Here is a 17,183-nt window from a genome sequence, read left to right as displayed (position 1 = left end):
TCAGGCCCTCCGCAGGACACACACCGGAGCTGCCCAAACAGAACAGCCAGAGCCAGGCTCAACCTTGCCTCCGGTGCGGGATGAGCAATACCCCAAAGCGCCGGCGCGCGGCGGGCTGGGCACCACGAAACCCTCCGACCACGGAGAACCCGTGGCCAGGAGCCAACACCGACTCCCGGGCGGTCCCCGCGTTCCGACTCCGCCTCCGGCCCCGACGTTTCCAACAACTGACACAATCCGAGCGCGCGCTAGGGGCGGGGCGCGCGGGCTTCCCCGCCGGGTCCCCTGGAGGCCCCGTAACCCCCGCAAGACCAGCGCGCGAAAGGGCGCCCCGAAAACGCCCGCCCGTGGCGCCTGCTGCCCTTTCCCTCCCAGCTGCTCGCTGCCCAGCCCAAGCGTGGACTCAGGGACACCAACACGCACCACACCACCACCCACGGGCGAGAGTTCGGGCGCCCATCCCGCACCCTGCATTTGTGGACTCACCAAGGGACAGACGCCTTTGTAAATTTCCGCTCAGCCTGTCATTTTACGAGGGTCACTCAAGATTAAGAGGTCAGAATGCCTCATTTCCAAGGGTCCGGCCAGCCCACCCACTCAAGATTACTGGACAGAATGACTCACTCAGGTCCCGCCAGTCCTGCCACTCAAGATTAGGGGGACAAAAATACCTAATTTAAAAAAAAACAACTAGAGAGAGGGAGAAGGAAAGGATGTCCTCAAAAATAAAGCGAGGTACATCGACAGCTCAAAGAATAAACTACCGAAAAGAAAAAAAAAGAACCCCTGAATGTCAAAACCTGAAACAGGAAGGCAAGCTCACCGGCCGCCCTGGGGGGCGGGGGGCGCCGGGAGAGAGCGGGAGTCCCAGCCCCGCACAAGCAACGGCAACCTGGGCTCGGGCGCCCCTCCGAGGCGCTGGGTCCCCGTGGCCGCGTCTGTCCTCGGCCGGGACTCCCTGCTACCCAACCTCCGTAAAGGGTTGGTAACAGTCGCGGGGATTCCCGGGGGGTCCCCAGGAGTGATTTTGGAATTGAGTTGCTCCGTTGCTCGGTGGGCCCTGCGCGCGCCGCGGGAGGGGCGGGGGTCCGGGAGGAGGGGCCGCGGGGAGGGGGAGAGGAGGGGCGGTACTCACGTAGACCGGCAGCGGCCACGGGTAGACGGCGGGCTCGGCCCCCACGGGCGACTTGAGCCTCAGCTCCAGCTTCTCCCCCATGTCGGCGCCCGCGACCGCCGCACCATGCTAGTTAAGCGGTTGGGGGAGGGGCGGGGCGCCGCCGGCGGGGGCGGGGCGGGCGGGCGTTGGAGGGCGGGAGGTTGAGGGGAGGGGACCCGGCCTGGTCCTCGGCCGCCGCCGCGCTCCCGTCCGGCCACGGCTCCCTTTTTGTAGTCACAGGCCCGGGGCCTCTAGCGCCGCCGCCATCTTGGGCCGGCGTGAGGCGAGCACAATGAGCCGGGGTCGGGCCGAACCACTCGCCGCGCGCGCGCGGGGGGGCCCGGCGCAAGGAGGCGGCGCGCGCCTGCTGCCCCACCCGCCGCTCCGCGCGCGCCTCCCCCCGCCCCGCCCCGTGGACTCGCCCGCACGCACGCACGCACGCACGCGCGCGCGCGCGTCCTCGGCTGCCTTCGGCCACCTCAGCTGGCTGAAGCGGGGACCCGGGGAAACCCCGCGGGGCCTGGGGTGGCGGGTTCGAGCCCCACCCTTGAGGAAGGGCCCGCCCCCATAATAAAGCCATAATTCCTCATTAAATATGATGGTCGGAGTCCGGGCCTCCGCTCCAGGTCGAAGTACAGGATTCGCTCAACAGGAATGCTCCTTATTGACAGCATCTACTAAGCCCATGCTGGCAAAGAGGCAATCACCTGCCCACACAGAGCTGCCGTTTTAACTGGAAAGGTGATGACAGTGGTCATGGGGGAAGACAAAGCAAGTGTCAGAAACGCCACGGGGGTTGTCAGTCTTATGCGTCCACTTGCCTGGGCCCTGCGCCCACACACTGTATCCCAAATGTGGCTCGGAGATATTTTTCAGATGACATTAACACGGAAACTAGTAGACTGTGTAAAGGAGATTGTGACCGCCACCGAGTGGGTGGGCCTCGTCCAAAGAGCTGAAGAGTGAAGAAAACCAGGTTTCCTAGAAAGAGACTTCCGCCTTCTGCCACTAATGGTCTGGGGACTCCAGCTGCAACATCGGCTCTTCCCCCGCTTCCAGCTGAGTCCTGCCCTGGAGATTCTGACCTGACAGCACATGGTCAGGTGAGCCAAGTCCTTCACCTAAAACTCCATGCATGCATGCATGTAAAAGTATGTGCACATATGTGTACATATACTGAATACACACACCTGTATATCTGTACATATGTGTGTACACATACTGCATAATACACACTAATATATTTCTACATATGTATAGGTGTGTATAGGAGGTGTGACAATTTGTAAACTTGTTGCAATGATGTTGCTAACCTTTTGTTGATATCAGGGGGATTATTCATTATAAATTTGTACCAACTGGACAGTTAACCAAGTTTACTATTTGGAAGTGCTGAAAAGGCTGCGTGAAAAAGTTAGACGACCTGAACTTTTCATCAACAATTCATGGCTCTTGCATCACGACAATGCACCAGCTCACAAGGTACGGTCTGTGAGGGAGTTTTTAGCCAGTAAGCAAATAACTGTATTGGAACACCCTCCCTACTCACCTGGTCTGGCTCCCAATGACTTCTTTCTTTATCCAAAGATAAAGGACATTGAAAGGAAGGCATTTTGATGACATTCAGGACATCAAGGGTAATACGATGACAGCTCTGATGGCCATTCCAGAAAGAGTTCCAAAATTGCTTTGAAGGGTGGACTAGGCGCTGGCGTCGGTGCATAGCTTCCCAAGGGGAGTACTTCTAAGGTGACCGTAGCGATATTCAGCAATGAGGTATGTATCACTTTTTCCTAGGGTGAGTTCGCGAACTTAATTGTCCGACTTTCGTATGTATTTATTATGTGTACGAACATGTGTGTACATACACCCCATGGATTCTGTTTGTCTGGAGACCCTTACTAACACAGTCACCTGACTATGACAGTTGAGCAACCAGCCCTGCTAGAGAGCCAGCCGCTTGTCCTTTCAGTATTTCACTTAAGTGTCACAACTTCCCAGGAGGGCAAATGGTGCTGCCCTTCCCGAGGGAGGTGCATGAGGGTCCGAGAGGTGCAGCAGCTGCCCAAGGTCACACAGGGGTGAGGTGGGGAGGCTGAGAGGGGAGCCCCGTGGAGTTGTGACAGCAGCATGCACACTCCCATGGGTGATTCTCACAAGCAGTGCTGAGGGAGAGGGACCAGATCAAATCTGAAGGAGGAGATGCAGTCACTTCCATTTGTGCAGAGCCCCAACTTAGGCTGATGGACTGACAGGGTGAGGGCGGGTGTTAGAAGCCAAGGCAGTGGTTAGGGTGGGGTAGGTGTAGGGGTTACACAGGGATGTTCACAATCCGGGAGAACAAGGATGGCTTGGGAGGTCCTAGAGAGGGGGGTCCCTTCCCAGCACCCCCTTCCCAGCCTGAGAAACCCAAAGCCCAGAGCCACCCTTCTACCAAGGAGGAGAGCCAGTCGCTCAGGCTCCTAGGCTCGGGACTAGGGACTATTTTAAGCTTTCATCCCATAGGACATGACAGCAGCTGGAACCAGGGACACAGGAAACTCTCTCTTCCACCCCTCCCATCTTCCCTCCCTCTCTCTCCCTGCTTCCTTCTTCCTTCCTCCTCCATCTCTCTGTCCCCATCCACATCTCTTTCTCCCCTTCCCTCCTCCTTCATCTCTTTCCCCTCTCATTCTCTTCCTCCCCATCTATCTCTCCCCTACTTTCTGCAGAGCGACTCCCAGAGTCCTCTCAGACCCTGACTCAGGCAGCCAACGAGTGGCTCACAACAGCTGCTCTTATCCGACCCTTCCCCTTGCCCACCCCCACTTCCCTTTTGAGGGATGTCAAAGCAAGCCCTAGCTGGTGACCTTAGGCCCAGGGCCATTTGCACGTGCTGTAGCTCCCTGTCCCCAGCCCGCCCCATGGAACATTCTTCCTTAGATTCCTCCCTTCCTGTCTCTCTTTTTCCCCCCTCACTTCCTCCAGAACCTTCCTGTTCCACCCCCAACAAGGCCAGGCCCCAAGATATATAGAACCCCGCTGTGCCTCCAGAATTCCAATCCTGGTGCATCCCTCCCTGCAGGGGCTCTTTGAGTAGGTCACCTAATCTCTGTCAAACAGCCACTGCTAATAGTCCCCACAGTGTCAGGATGTTTGTGAGGGTTAACAGTGTTAGAACAGTGCCTGGTCAACAGAAGTTTTATTTGCTGTTGGAATTGTTATTGTGGTTAGGTAAGCTGACCAACCATCCTGGTTTGCCTGGGAAAATCCCAGTTTTAGGTTTGGAAATCTGGGTGCCAGGCAAACAAGGGTTGGGTCACTCCATTTAGGATTGCCCTTCTGCTTGAGCTTCCATCCCCCCACGCAGCCAGAAAGGAAATCTCCCCCCTCCTTCCTTCCTTCATCCACTCGCCCCTTTGTTCAACTCCTTTATTCAACAGGTATTTATCAAGCACCTTTCTATATAGCAGACACTCTTCCAGCTGCTGGGGACGTAATAGCCTAGAGCTCCAGTTCTAGAGAGGGCGGCAAACAGTTAACTGATAAGATGTCATTCATTATATGGGGATGATGTCACAGGGCTGTTTAAAGCTGGGGGGGGGGGGAGGGGCAGTTTTCAACACAAAGCACTAATGCAAAAAGGACTGACTGGGGCCAGGGGCCCAGCTAGCAGCTTAGACACAGCTGTTCTCACCCTGGCAATCCTGCCCCCAGGGGACACCAGGCCTTATCTGGGGACATCTGTGGTTGTCATGACTGGGGGTGCTCCTGGCATCAGTGGGTGGGACCAGGGATGCTGCTCAGCAGCATAGCACCTAGGACGGCCTCCTGTACAGAACCCCCAGCCCCAGTAGCAGCCGTGCCCGGGGGAGACCCTACTCTAACGTTATTCTGACCAGTTGGTTCCTGTAGAATCCTGTGAGGGTAGGGACTCTAGCCTGGTCACCTCTGTGTCCTGAGGGGACCAGAGTTGGGCAAACAGGCAGGGCAGAGACAAGCTTTGGGGATGAAATGACAAATGCAATGCCCATCGCCCCCACTACTCAGAGCTGGACCGGTAGGTTTGGACTTCAGCTGTCATGGCCTCTATCACCCCTCGTGCACCTCTTTCCAGAGATTTCCTCTTGTCACTGTCACGGTCCCTGTTGAGTTTCCTGGAGACTCTGAGAACAAGGACTTGAATACAAGTTGTTGAGGTATGGTGGGTGGTGAGACAGGTAAGAGAAGGCAGCAAAAAAGGCTGGTTCTCACACCAGCTGCCGCAGGGGGCAATTGGAACTTTACCATCTGAGGGACTGGGTGACAGTGCAAACACGCACCTTGAGATTAGCGCCCCCAGGAGTGAAGGACTTGCGTACTTCTACACCAAGTCCGATCAGTTATTGGTGGAGTTGGGTGTAGGTCTGAAGTGCCAAGTCCTGGACGTGTCCTCAAGCATAAGACGCAGATGCTGGCTGTTGGACTCTAGAGATTGTCACGTCCAAGAGAAAAGGTCAGGGCACCAGCTACGTTGGAGTCAGCCCTTAAGTGACCTGGCTTATCCTTCCTAAAGTCCTAAATATTTCCACAGGCTTCACACTTTCCCGCAGGATCTTGGTCTCCAGCTTTAAAGCAACTCCCCTCCCCCCCATAACTCACACCTTCCCAGGGGCTGGCAACAAGCCTTTGTTATTGCTTATAAGACGAAAAGAAACCCAGGCATGTTCAAATCAAGGAAATACACTATTGTCTTTATTAAATACATTTTACCAAAAAGTACCAAAGATTGGACAGTGTGTTCCTATGCCTGTAGACCCTGTACCCAGCTCCCCTTATTTGTAACATGTCACATTAGTATGATACATTTTTCACAACTAAGTAACTAATCTTGATACATTGTTAACGAAAGTCCAGACTTTAATTTCCTTAGTTTATTCCTAACATCCTTTTCTTTTCTTTTCTTTTCTTTTAGAAGTGGGGAGGGAACTCTTTGGGGTCCCTTTTTTTATTTTATTTTATTTATTTTATTTTATTTTTTATTTATTTTTGGAAGGGGAAAACAGGACTTTATTGGGGAACAGTGTACACTTCCAGGACTTTTTCTCCAAGTCAAGTTGTTGTCCTTTCAATCTTAGTTGTGGAGGGTGCTGTTCAGCTTCAAATTGTTGTTCTTTCAGTCTTAGTTGTGGAGGGCGCAGCTCAGCTCCAGGTCCAGTTGCTGTTTTCTAGTTGCAGGGAGCACAGCCCACCATCCCTTGCGGGAGTCGAACCGGCAACCTTGTGGTTGAGAGCCCACTGGCCCATGTGGGAATCGAACCGGCAGCCTTCGGAGTTAGGAGCACAGAGCTCTAACTGCCTGAGCCACCAGGCCGGCCCCTAACATCCTTTTCTGTCCCAGTCTCCTCTGAGCTGTGATAGGTTCTCAGACTATCCTGGGTTTTGATACCTTGAAAATTTGGAGGAGTCCTGGTCAGGTATTTTGTCCCTCAATTGTGTTTTGTTTTGCTTTTTTCTGGTGGCTGGTCTGGGGTTCCTGGGTTTGGGGAGGAAGACCCAAACAGAGACAAAATGCCATTCTCATCATGTCACATGAGGGTACATGCCGGCAATGGGACTTAGGGCTGATGATGTAACCTGGGTCACCTGGCCACTGTTTTAAAGCATGGTGGACATTCCCCTCCCTCGAAGAGCCAAAATTAAAGAGACCGGCAGTATGGAGCGTTGGTCCATACTGTTGGTCCATCCAGTGGCTGGGGAGCCACTGGAACGCCCACGCATTGCCGATGGGAATGCAAATTGGAGCAGCCACGTTTGGCCGTTCCCCATGTGGGGGTATGCCCAGGAGGAATAAGTGCCTATGTCCGCACTGAAAGATACGGCACTAGAATGTTCTCGGCAGCTTTATTCACGATAGATGGCAACCGGAAACTATTTAAATGTCCTTCCAGAGGAGAGTGGGTGAATAAATTGTGGTACAATCATATAAAGGGACACCACACAGCGTAGGAAAGGAGGGAACTTGTGGCGTGCATCAGCTCGGAGGAATCTCACAGCCACAGTGGTAAGGTGAAGGTAGTCAAGCACAACAAAAGAGGACTTCCTTTACTACGATATTTTCACAGAGTTCAAAGACAGGAAAAACTAATAAATGGTGTTTAAGTCACAGGTTGTCTCGGGGGGATGTTGCCTGGGAAGGGGCATATGGGACTTTGGGGGGCAGGCCAGGTATGTTCTACATTGTGGTCTGAGTGGTAATTACTTGGAGCAAGAGAAATAGAGATAGAGGTACAATTTATCAAACTAGTCACTTGATATTTGTGTATTTGTTTCCTTTGTATGTATGTCATCCCTCAAAGAAAGAAAGAAAAACATAAACACCAGGTCTGGGTTGGTGGGAATAGAAAATGGTGCAGCCACTGAAAAAACAGTTTGGTGGTTCCTTGGAAAGTTAAACAGGATTACCCTCCAATCCGCTGATTCCACTCCTAGGTATATATCCAAAAGAATTGAAAACTGACTTGGATACTTGTACACAAATGTTTATAGAAGAATCACTCACAATAAGCAAAAGGCAAAAGCCCCCCAAAATTTCCACCAACAGATGATGGAGAAACACAGTGTGGTCCATCCACACACTGGAATATTTATTACTCAGCCTTAAAAAGGAAGGACACTGATACCTGCTATAGCGTGGACGAACCTGGAGGACACTATACTCAGTGAAGTAAGCCAGTCACAAAATGACAAATACTATGTGATTCCACTCACAGGAGGTCCCCAGAGAAGTCAGATTCATAAGACAGAGTAGATTGTGGTGCCAGGGGCTGGGGGAGGGGAGTGAGGGTTTAATGGGGACTGTCAGTTTGGGGAGATGGAAAGTTCTGGAGATGAACGATGGGGATGGCTGTGCGACGTGACTATGCTTAATGCCACTGAATTGTAATGGTTAAAATGGTAATTTCACGTCATGTGTGATTTACCACAATTTTAAAAGAACAGTGGTAGCACACAGAATCATACTGACGAGCTCTGCAGGCAAAGGTAGGCTTCTGCCTCAGAAATGTGGAGCTCTGCGAGTCCACTTGCTGCATTCCCATTGCCTCATTTGCAATGTCCTGGGGTCATTGAGCTCATTCTTGGCAGGACTAGGGGCACGGATACCTCTGTCAGCAGGGCAGGAGGGTTATAAATCTGTACACCATGTTTAAGGTCATCCAGCAGACATAACTGGAAAGCTGTCCACGTGGAGAAAGGTGCACATGACGTTATGTGAAAGGAGCAAGGTGCTGATGAGTGTGTAGAAGCAGCGCATACTTGCATGTAAGTATGTGCATACAAACACAATAGGCTTGCGTGTACATAGGCTCTTCCTGACCCACCAGAGCACGTGACCGTGGTGAGCACTGCTCCCGACTCCCGAGTCTCCCTGCAGTAGGACTGTGCACATACACACCCAGGGCCTTGTGAGTCTGCACGGCCTCCTGGTAGAGCTGCCCCAGTGACTCGAAGATTAAAACAACCATCACTCAATTTGCTCCTTGTCCTATAGGTCAGCAATTTGCACTGGGCCCTGCTGGACAGTTCTGCCTGTCTTGCCTGGGGTCACTATGTGTCTGGGGTCATTTACTGGATTGGCTGCAGGCTGGCTGGTGTAGAGGGCTCATCTCTGCTGTCTGGGGTCTCATCCTGCAGTAGGCGCACCAGGTTTTCCTACCTGATGTTCTAATGGCAGTTAGAGGACAAGAATGGGGGCTTCCAGACCCCGAGGTCATTATGCGAGGCTTTAAGGGCCCATTCCTTCTTCCCTAAGGAGGGTTGTTTAAAGACACGGTCTAAACCAGCCCAGCCCTGTTTTTGTAGATAAAGTTTTATTGGAACACAACATGTGTTAGTTTACACATGATCTGTGGCTGCTTTCCCACCGCAAAGCCAAAAACCTTTACTCTGTGGCCCTTTGCATAAAGTATGCCAGCCCCTGATGTATAAGGCATCAGGACACTCGCCACCTGGAATCAGCTGCCTAGCTGTACCCAACAAGCTTGCAGGGGGTTGGGGCAAAGCCCCCCCATGTCCCTACACAAAGCAGGGACCTCACCAACGTCCTGCTGGATTTGGCCCCGGGGGCTGTGTTTTGTTGAGTTCCTGGTTGCTGGGACTCAAAGCACAAGAAGCAGTGGATTGTTTATCTGTCCTCTTTCACACCACACACTTCAGCTCCCCATTACACAGCATTTTCTTCCAGTGGTAATTTAACTTGTGACCATTTCTGCTACGCTGATGGCCTCCCACCCCATGGCCCACAAGTGGGATTTCTTTTTCTTTTCCACGGCAAAGACAGGCACGCCAAGGATGAAATCTCATCGCCAGGTGCTCTGGGAAATCTCTGAATTCACCAAATTTCCCTCGGAAGGGAAATGATGGAGCTGCTAGCTCTTCACAGCTTATGTTGAAGTCTCAGAAGTGACAGCTGTGACTGCACAGAACAGAAGAATTGCTGCAGGTTCCTTCTGCTCCAGGATCCAGCCCACTGACCCCATTGGGACCCAGGGCTTCCAAGTTCCCTGCAATGGGGGGGGGGGTTGGCAATTAAACCACTTCCCATTATTAAATGCTGGGCCACGCACTTTGCACAGCATTGCTCTTGATCCTACAAGGATCCTGTGAAGGACATTCTTTTCGTATCCATTTCCTACAGCTGCTGTAACAAAGGACCACAAATTTAGTGGCTTAAAATAACACAAATTTATTATCACACATATATTGTTTCTCTGGAGAACCCCGGCTGCGTTAAAATCAAGGTGTCTGTAGAGCTGCAATCCTTTCCGGAGGCTCTAGGGGAGGGTCCAATCCCTTGCCTTTTCCAGCTTCAGAAGGTGCCTGCTTCTCTTGGTTCACGGCCCCTTTCCTCATCTTCAAGGCCAACAGCAGCAGGCTGAGTCCCTCTCAAGCTGCTGTTCTTCTGACCTTCCACTTTTAAAGAGCCTTGTGATTAATTACCTTGGGTCTGGCCGGATAGTTCAGGGTGAACTCCATTTTGAGGTCAGCTAATTCACAACTTTAATTCTATCTATGAGCTTTTCCCACGTAACCTAATGTAGGTTCCAGGTTCCAGGGATTAGGATGTGGACATCTTTGGGGGAAGGGGGCATTTATCTGCCTACCATACTTTATTTTGCAGATGAAAAAACAGGTTTAGGTGGGTTCACTGACTTGCCTGAGGCACTAGTGGCCAGTCGGTGGTTGAGCTGGGTTGGTCTAGTTCCAGAGCTAGAGCTGTTAGCCAGTGTGCTAGACAGGCAGTGCCCCAAGAGTTTGTGGGCAGGAGGAAGGCAAGAGAGGGCTGAGTGTAGGGTTTTAAAAAGTGGTGACTTGCTCCCTCACTAAGTAAAGTAGGCAGAGCTATTTTAGAGTACAGCCCCCAATAAAGTCCCTGGGGTCTGCGGTTGCATCTTCCCCACCTCCCTCAGTCCAGACCACCAAGTCCTCCTCACTATGGCAGGATATGGGATCTTGCCACTTTCCGGCAACTCAGAGCTCTCCATGGTACTGAAATACCCCCCAGCTTGCCTCTCTTGGCCAATGGTTTGGGGTCACTGGGGTCCTAGCTCCTGCTTTGTCTTGCTAACTACACCCCACACCTCCTATTTCCAGGTCCTTACTTGGCCTCGAGCTGGGAGTCAGCCTTGAGTTGTAGGGCAGCCCAAGACCTTGGAGCTTTCCTGGAATCTAAATATTTTAGGGTGATCTGTGATTGAAGGAAGCCCTCCTTACCTGACACACCTCTTAGGAATTAGTCAAGGTCACTCCTGTACAAACTCAGTGTCCAAATTTTGCCTTCAAACTATACCAGTTGGTTTGAACATGCTGATTAAAAACAAAGGAGAAATAAACAAAAAGACACTCTTTTGCTATTTTGACCTCATGGCAACCTCCAGAAGCTACCTGGTCAAGCACATGGGATTCTTAAGTGTCTCTTGGTTTTTGTCTATTTTTTTAAATTGTGGTAAAATACACATAACATAAAATATATCATTTTAATCATTTTAAGTGCACAGCTCAGTGGCATGAAGTCCATTCACATTGTTGTGCAGCTGTCCCCACCATCCATCTATAGAACTTTCTCATCTTCCCAAACTGGAATTCTGTCCCCATTAAACACTAACTCACCATCCCCCTCCCCCAGCCTCTGGCACCACCATCTACTATCTCTATGAATTTGCTTATTCGTCTTTTTTTCTGTCCCAGGATCCTTTCCAGGGAACCACATGACATTTAGTCATTGTATCTTCTTAAGCTCCTCTTGGCTGAGATAGTTTCTCAGGTTTTCTTGCTTTTGGTGACCTTGGCAGTTTTGAGGAGCGCTAGTTGGGCTAGTTGGGGATTTTATAGAATGTCCCTCAGTTGGGGTTTTTCTGGGGTTTTTCTCTTGGTTAGCCCAGATGGTGGCTTCTGGGAGGAAGACCACAGAATTCAGGGCCCTTCTCCTCCCATCATATGAGGGGTGATGTGTCACCGTGACCTGTCACTATTGATGTTGACCTTGACTCCCTGGCTGAGTGTGTTCATCAGGTTTCTCCACTGTGAAGTCCCTCTCTCCCCCTTTCCATTTTGTCTGCTTGGGAAGAAAGTCACTATGCACGGCCCACACTTATGGGTCGGGAGTTATGCTCCTTCTCCTTGAAGGCTGAGTATTCCTGTAAATTATTTTGAACTCTTCTCCCTGTAGGAGATCTGTCAATTCTCCCATTTATTAATCATTTGTATTATCAACATGGAGTCATGGATATTTATGTTATATTTTGGGTTAGAGTCTAATACTATTTTTTTAAAAGATTTTATTGGGGAAGGGGAACAGGACTTTATTGGGGAACAGTGTGCAATTTCAGGACTTTTTCTCCAAGTCAAGTTGTTGTCCTTTCAATCTTAGTTGTGGAGGGTTCTGTTCAGCTTCAAGTTGTTCTTTCAGTCTTAGTTGTGGAGGGCGCAGCTCAGCTCCAGGTCCAGTTGCCATTGCTAGTTGCAGGGGGCACAGCCCACCATCCCTTGCGGGAGTCAAACCAGCAACCTTGTGGTTGAGAGGATGTGCTCCAACCAACTGAGCCATCTGGGAGCTCAGCGGCAGCTCAGCTCAAGGTGCCGTGTTCAATTTTAGTTGCAGGGGGCGCTGCCCACCATCCCTTGCTGGAGTCGAGGAATTGAACTGGCAACCTTGTGGTTGAGAGCCCGCGCTCCAACCAACTGAGCCATCCGGGAGGCAGCTCAGCTCAAGGTGCCATGTTCAACCTTAGTTGCAGGGGTCAGAGCCCACCATCCCTTGCGGGACTCGAGGAATTGAACTGGCAACCTTGTGGTTGGGAGCCCACTGGCCCATGTGGGAATCGAACCGGCAGCCTTCGGAGTTAGGAGCACGGAGCTCTAACCGCCTGAGCCACCGGGCCGGCCCCAGAGTCTAATACTATTTTATCTTGTGGTTCCCGTTGGTTCCTATGTCCCTTTGACATACCCCATCATTGTGGATTTTTAAACACTTACTTCTTGGTACTACAAGCTGCTCCAGGCTATTCATGTATATTTCCTGCCTAAGTCTAGACTCAGCCATTTCTCCAGCAAGCTTAGCTTTTGTTGGAGAACAGTGAGAAACCAAAATCTGGGTGCTGGTGTTGTGAACTATTAGGAGTTCTGTGTGATGTGACAAAGATTTGTGATGTCAGTCTGTACAAATGGATTTAGTTAATCACATTAAGGATATTAGCATATTAAGGGACACATTCTTAATGAAGAAATGTTCAACTATTAAATAGAAATTTGAAAAACAATGATATTTTTATTTCTCAGTGTTGGCAAAAGTGTGGGGGAAATAGACACTCTTATATTCTGGCTAGAGGTCTGGAGGGTGACTTGGCACCAACCATTAAAAGTATTAAAAAGTGAGAGGGGGGAAAAAACACGTTCTCCAAAATCATAGATTGTCAGAATCTTTGTTGTTTTCAGTCTCATTGGTGAGAAGGCAACATCATGCTCTTGTCTGGAGGGTCTGACCCCTGTAGATTACTTTGACCCAGAGTAGAAACCTGGATTTCCAACCCAGGCGCAGAACTTCAAAATGCAACATGTCTAAACACAACACTTCACTTGGTAGTTTCCAGGACCCTGCGTCTGCATCTCACTCAGCCCAAGCTTAATGACAACCTCTTTAATTTTAGTTCTGTCTAGCTTTGGAGTCTACAAACTACGTTTCATGTAAATATTACCTAAACTCTAATTTCCCCCCAAATCCTGTGATATCTCCCTCTCCCTTTCCCTCGCCTCTCTCTCAGTGAGGTGCCCCATACTTCCTCTATTTTGTGGTCTCTCTTGCTGCAACAAGTTAATAAACCTAATGTTCTGGGACCACAGTTGTGCCCTTGGAGGTCTTTATCAGATGGGCTTTACAAGTGAAGTGCACAATGGTCAGGACAGGGCCATATTTGTTATCATGTGACTGTCATGTGACCATAGTTCCTTGACAGGGATTGGCTCCCTCACCAAAGCAGCCAGCCATAGGTTGAGAAAGCAGCCTATCAGGAGGCCTGGAGTTCTAGCCAGTACAGGTATTGGAGGTTACTTAGTGGCCCAATCAGAGCCTCCCTCTGGGGAATAATGAAGGTGGAACTCTCGGGTAGAAATATAAGTGGGTTCAAATCCCTGTGCTGCCCCCTTAATGGTTGTGTTTTGGACAAGGATCCTCAGCCTCTGATTTTTATACGAACCACATAAGGGCATTAAATGAGTCACTGTAGACAAAGCTGACAGTAAATACTCAATAAATACACCCATTGGTATTATCCATGTCAACGTAACGAAAACCTTTGCCCTTCTTTCTTCCCATGAGACTAGGCCAATAAGGAATATCATAACTCCATTTTACAATTGGGGAAAGCGAGGCCCAGGATCCTGCTGTCAGGTTGAGTTCCTGGTGGAGCGCTGGCTAAGACCATGCTCCTCCAGGCTTCTTAGCCACCTCCCTGGTGGCCCAACTTGCACTGCCATTTTGACAGGTATTGCCAGCTTCTCTGTGTCCTCCCTGCAGACCTGGTGCCTGTGGATACCAGGAACACAAGTAGTGCAAGATGATGGGTTCATTGCTGGGACCTTTTCCCCAGCCACCCAGGGCCTGAGGCAGCCTAATTGGTGTCTTTGGGGCTGGAGGTGCCCAATCACTCACCCAGGTACCAGGCATAGCCTTGAAGACTCTGCCCTTCAAAGGAGGTGTTTTCTTACTGAGCCACATGGCTTGTGCTCTGCCACTGACCTTCTGGGCGACCAGGGCAAACCACCTACCTCTCGAAGACCCAGCTTCCTTGTCTGCCAGGTGGGCACCTTAGCAGTCACCTATGTGTGTATATTCATTGATCAAACATTGTTGATAAAAGCCAAGTGTTGGCGAGAACAGATAGTACTGGAACACCCACCACCTGCTGCTGCTGGGATTGTAAATTCTTACAATGCTTTGGGAAACTGTTTGGCATCAACTATTAAAACTAACACACTTACCCCATGACCCAGAGATTCCAGTCCTGGAAACATAGCCAACAGAAATGAGAGTACTCAAAAGATGTGCACGAGAATGTACATAATATGGATAAATTACACTGCACATCAGCAGAGTGAAAACCTTTTGTGCACCATTGAGAAAATGAAAAGACAGCCAATGAAATAGGAGAAAATATTTGCATATCAGATATCTGATAAGGGACATGTATCTAGAATATATAAAGGCCTCTTACAACTTAATAATAATAATCCCAATGTGAAAAGGGGCAAAGGATCTGAATAGACATTTCTCCAAAGAAGACATACAAATGCTCAATGAGCTCATGAAAAGATGCTCAACATCATTAGCCATCAGGGAAATGCTCATGAAAACCACCATGAGATGGCACTTCATACCCACTAGGACAGCTAGAATAAAAAACACAGATAAAACAGCTGTTGGTAAGGATGTGCAGAAATTGGAACACTTATACATCGCTAAAGAGAATGTAAAATGATGCAGCTGTTGTGGAAAACAGTCTGCAATTTTCTCAAAAGGCTAAACATATAGTTACCATATGACCTAGCAATTCCATTCCTAGGTATATGCCTAAGAGAAATGAAAATATATGTCCACACAAATACTTCACCGAAACATTATTCATAATTGCCAAAAAGTGGAAACATCCTGAATGCTCATCAACAGATGAACGGATAAACAAAATGTGGTCTATCCATACAATGGATTATTATTTGACAATAAAAAGGAGGGAGGCGCTGACACTCGCCACAATGTGGATGGACCTTGAACACACGGTGCTCATGAGAGAAGCTGGACACAAAAGGCCACACTGTGTGATTCCACTTACGTGAAATGTCCAGAACAGGCACATCCACAAAGACAGGAAGTGATTCGTGGTTGTCAGGGGCTGGGAAGGGGGTGGGGGTGACTGCTGAAGGGTATAGGGTTTTTTTGGCTTGGTTTTTGTTTTCTGGTGTTGAAACTGTTCTAGAATTAGATAGCAGTGATGGTTGCACAACTGAATACGTATACTAAAAACCACTGAGTTGGACGTTGAAAAGGACGAGTTTTATAGTATGTAAAGTATACCTTGTGAAATAATAGAAAGTACATATTGGTCTCTGTCCCCTTGCTCCTGACACAAGATTCCTAAAACATTTATAATTTCAAGTGATAACAGTGCTAGGAGCATCTCTTTTTCTAATATTTGGTATCTGCCCCTGGTTCCTGACCCTGAGCTCCTAAATGCCTGGGAATTTCCTAGGTGACAGGAGTGTCTTTTGTTTAATGAGGTGACTCTGGGTGGGCTTCTGGATGGGGGCCACCAGGAAGCACAAGCCTTGATTAGAAGGTTGGAACTTTCAGCCCCACACACATCTTCCAGGGAGGGGAGAGGAGCTGGAGGCTGAGTTAGTAATTGAGCATGCCTACGTGAGGAAGCCTTCATGAAAACCCCAAAGGTAAGGGATTTGGGGAGTTTCGAGGTTGGTGTACAGGTGGAACTGTGGAGAGAGCCGTGTGCTGGGAGAGGGCATGGAAGCTCCAAGCCCCTTCCCACATCTCTTCCATCTGGATGTTCATCTGTATCCTTTGTCATATCCTCTTATAATAAACCAATAAACTGTTTTCCTGAATTCTGTGAGCCTCTCTAACAAGTTAATTGAAACCAAGGAGGGAATCGTGGGAACCTCAGACTTATGGCCTATCGGTCAGAAGCACAGGTGACAACCTAGATGCATGGATTGGTGTCTGAAGGGGGGGCAGTCTAGTGGGGCTGAACTGTTAACCCATTGGGTATGATGCTGTCTCCAGGGAGGTGGTGGCAGAAGTGATTGTATTGTAGGACTCCCAGCTGATGTCATAGAGAATTGCTTTGTGTGGGGAAAAACTACACAGTCTGGTGTCAGAAGTGTTATGAGTGTGGCAGGTAGTGTGAGAGTAAAGGACACACAAACAGGAGAAGTAAGTTTTTCCTGGACATATCTCAATGGTCATTATTTTTAAAAGGGGGGGGGCACAATGGCACATGTAGTTCCTTGTTTTATTCTTTCATATTCTTTACCCCTCCCTGTGTCAACACACTTTTCCAGGTGAGATTGAAATCTCCCAACCGTAGGAAGACTCCACCCCTGACTCACGGGTGTGTGTGTGTGTGTGTGTGTGTGTGTGTGTGTGTGTGGCCCTGACTTGCTCTGGTCAATGAAATGATGGTGCTCAAAAGTTGCCTCTGGAAAAAAAAAAAAAGTTGCATCTGGCTGGCCCCGGGAAGATGAGTGCCGACGTGTGCTGAAGCTGCCTCACACTGGTGCGTTGTTAAATATTTAGGAATTTTGTGACTGGTTTTTAAACACAGCCAGTATTAAAAATTAAATTATATAAATATACAATTACATTAATTGTAATTAAAGCAAAGATAATCAATACTCAAAACTCACTATTCCCATTTGTTTTACCATTGTACTATTCTCTTGGTGTTATTTATACCTATTGTGTCATTATGGTGGAAATAGTATATGCTGTGGACTGAACGTG

The 17,183-nt window shown here is 49.4% G+C and overlaps 1 protein-coding gene and 1 long non-coding RNA gene across 8 annotated transcripts in view; one reads left to right on the top strand and one right to left on the bottom strand.

Annotated features, from left to right (window-relative positions):
• Positions 1-1,273, bottom strand: part of DOT1L (DOT1 like histone lysine methyltransferase) — a 54,275-nt gene extending 53,002 nt beyond the window's left edge. For both annotated transcript variants that reach the window (XM_074337497.1, XM_074337499.1), the window contains exon 1: positions 1,136-1,273. In XM_074337497.1, the coding sequence (XP_074193598.1) occupies positions 1,136-1,216 (81 nt within the window). In that variant the 5' untranslated portion in view covers positions 1,217-1,273. The remainder of the gene's footprint in view (positions 1-1,135) is intronic.
• A 339-nt stretch (positions 1,274-1,612) lies between these two features.
• LOC141572660 (uncharacterized) lies at positions 1,613-13,507 on the top strand. 6 transcript variants are annotated; one of them, XR_012497992.1, is made up of 6 exons: positions 1,613-2,259; positions 2,523-2,638; positions 2,744-2,932; positions 7,607-7,841; positions 8,327-8,437; positions 9,452-12,148. It is a non-coding gene; the product is annotated as an uncharacterized LOC141572660 (long non-coding RNA). The 6 variants fall into 6 exon arrangements; XR_012497989.1 differs by having other exon boundaries at positions 2,486-2,638; positions 7,719-7,841; XR_012497988.1 differs by having other exon boundaries at positions 2,486-2,638; positions 9,456-12,148.
• The last annotated feature ends 3,676 nt before the right edge of the window (positions 13,508-17,183 follow it).

Source organism: Rhinolophus sinicus, linkage group LG07 (assembly GCF_036562045.2).
Source record: "Rhinolophus sinicus isolate RSC01 linkage group LG07, ASM3656204v1, whole genome shotgun sequence".
In the NCBI taxonomy this organism is placed as follows: Eukaryota; Metazoa; Chordata; class Mammalia; order Chiroptera; family Rhinolophidae; genus Rhinolophus; species Rhinolophus sinicus.
The sequence above is the reverse complement of the archived record's forward strand: the minus strand, read 5'-3'. Positions and strand labels throughout refer to the sequence as shown.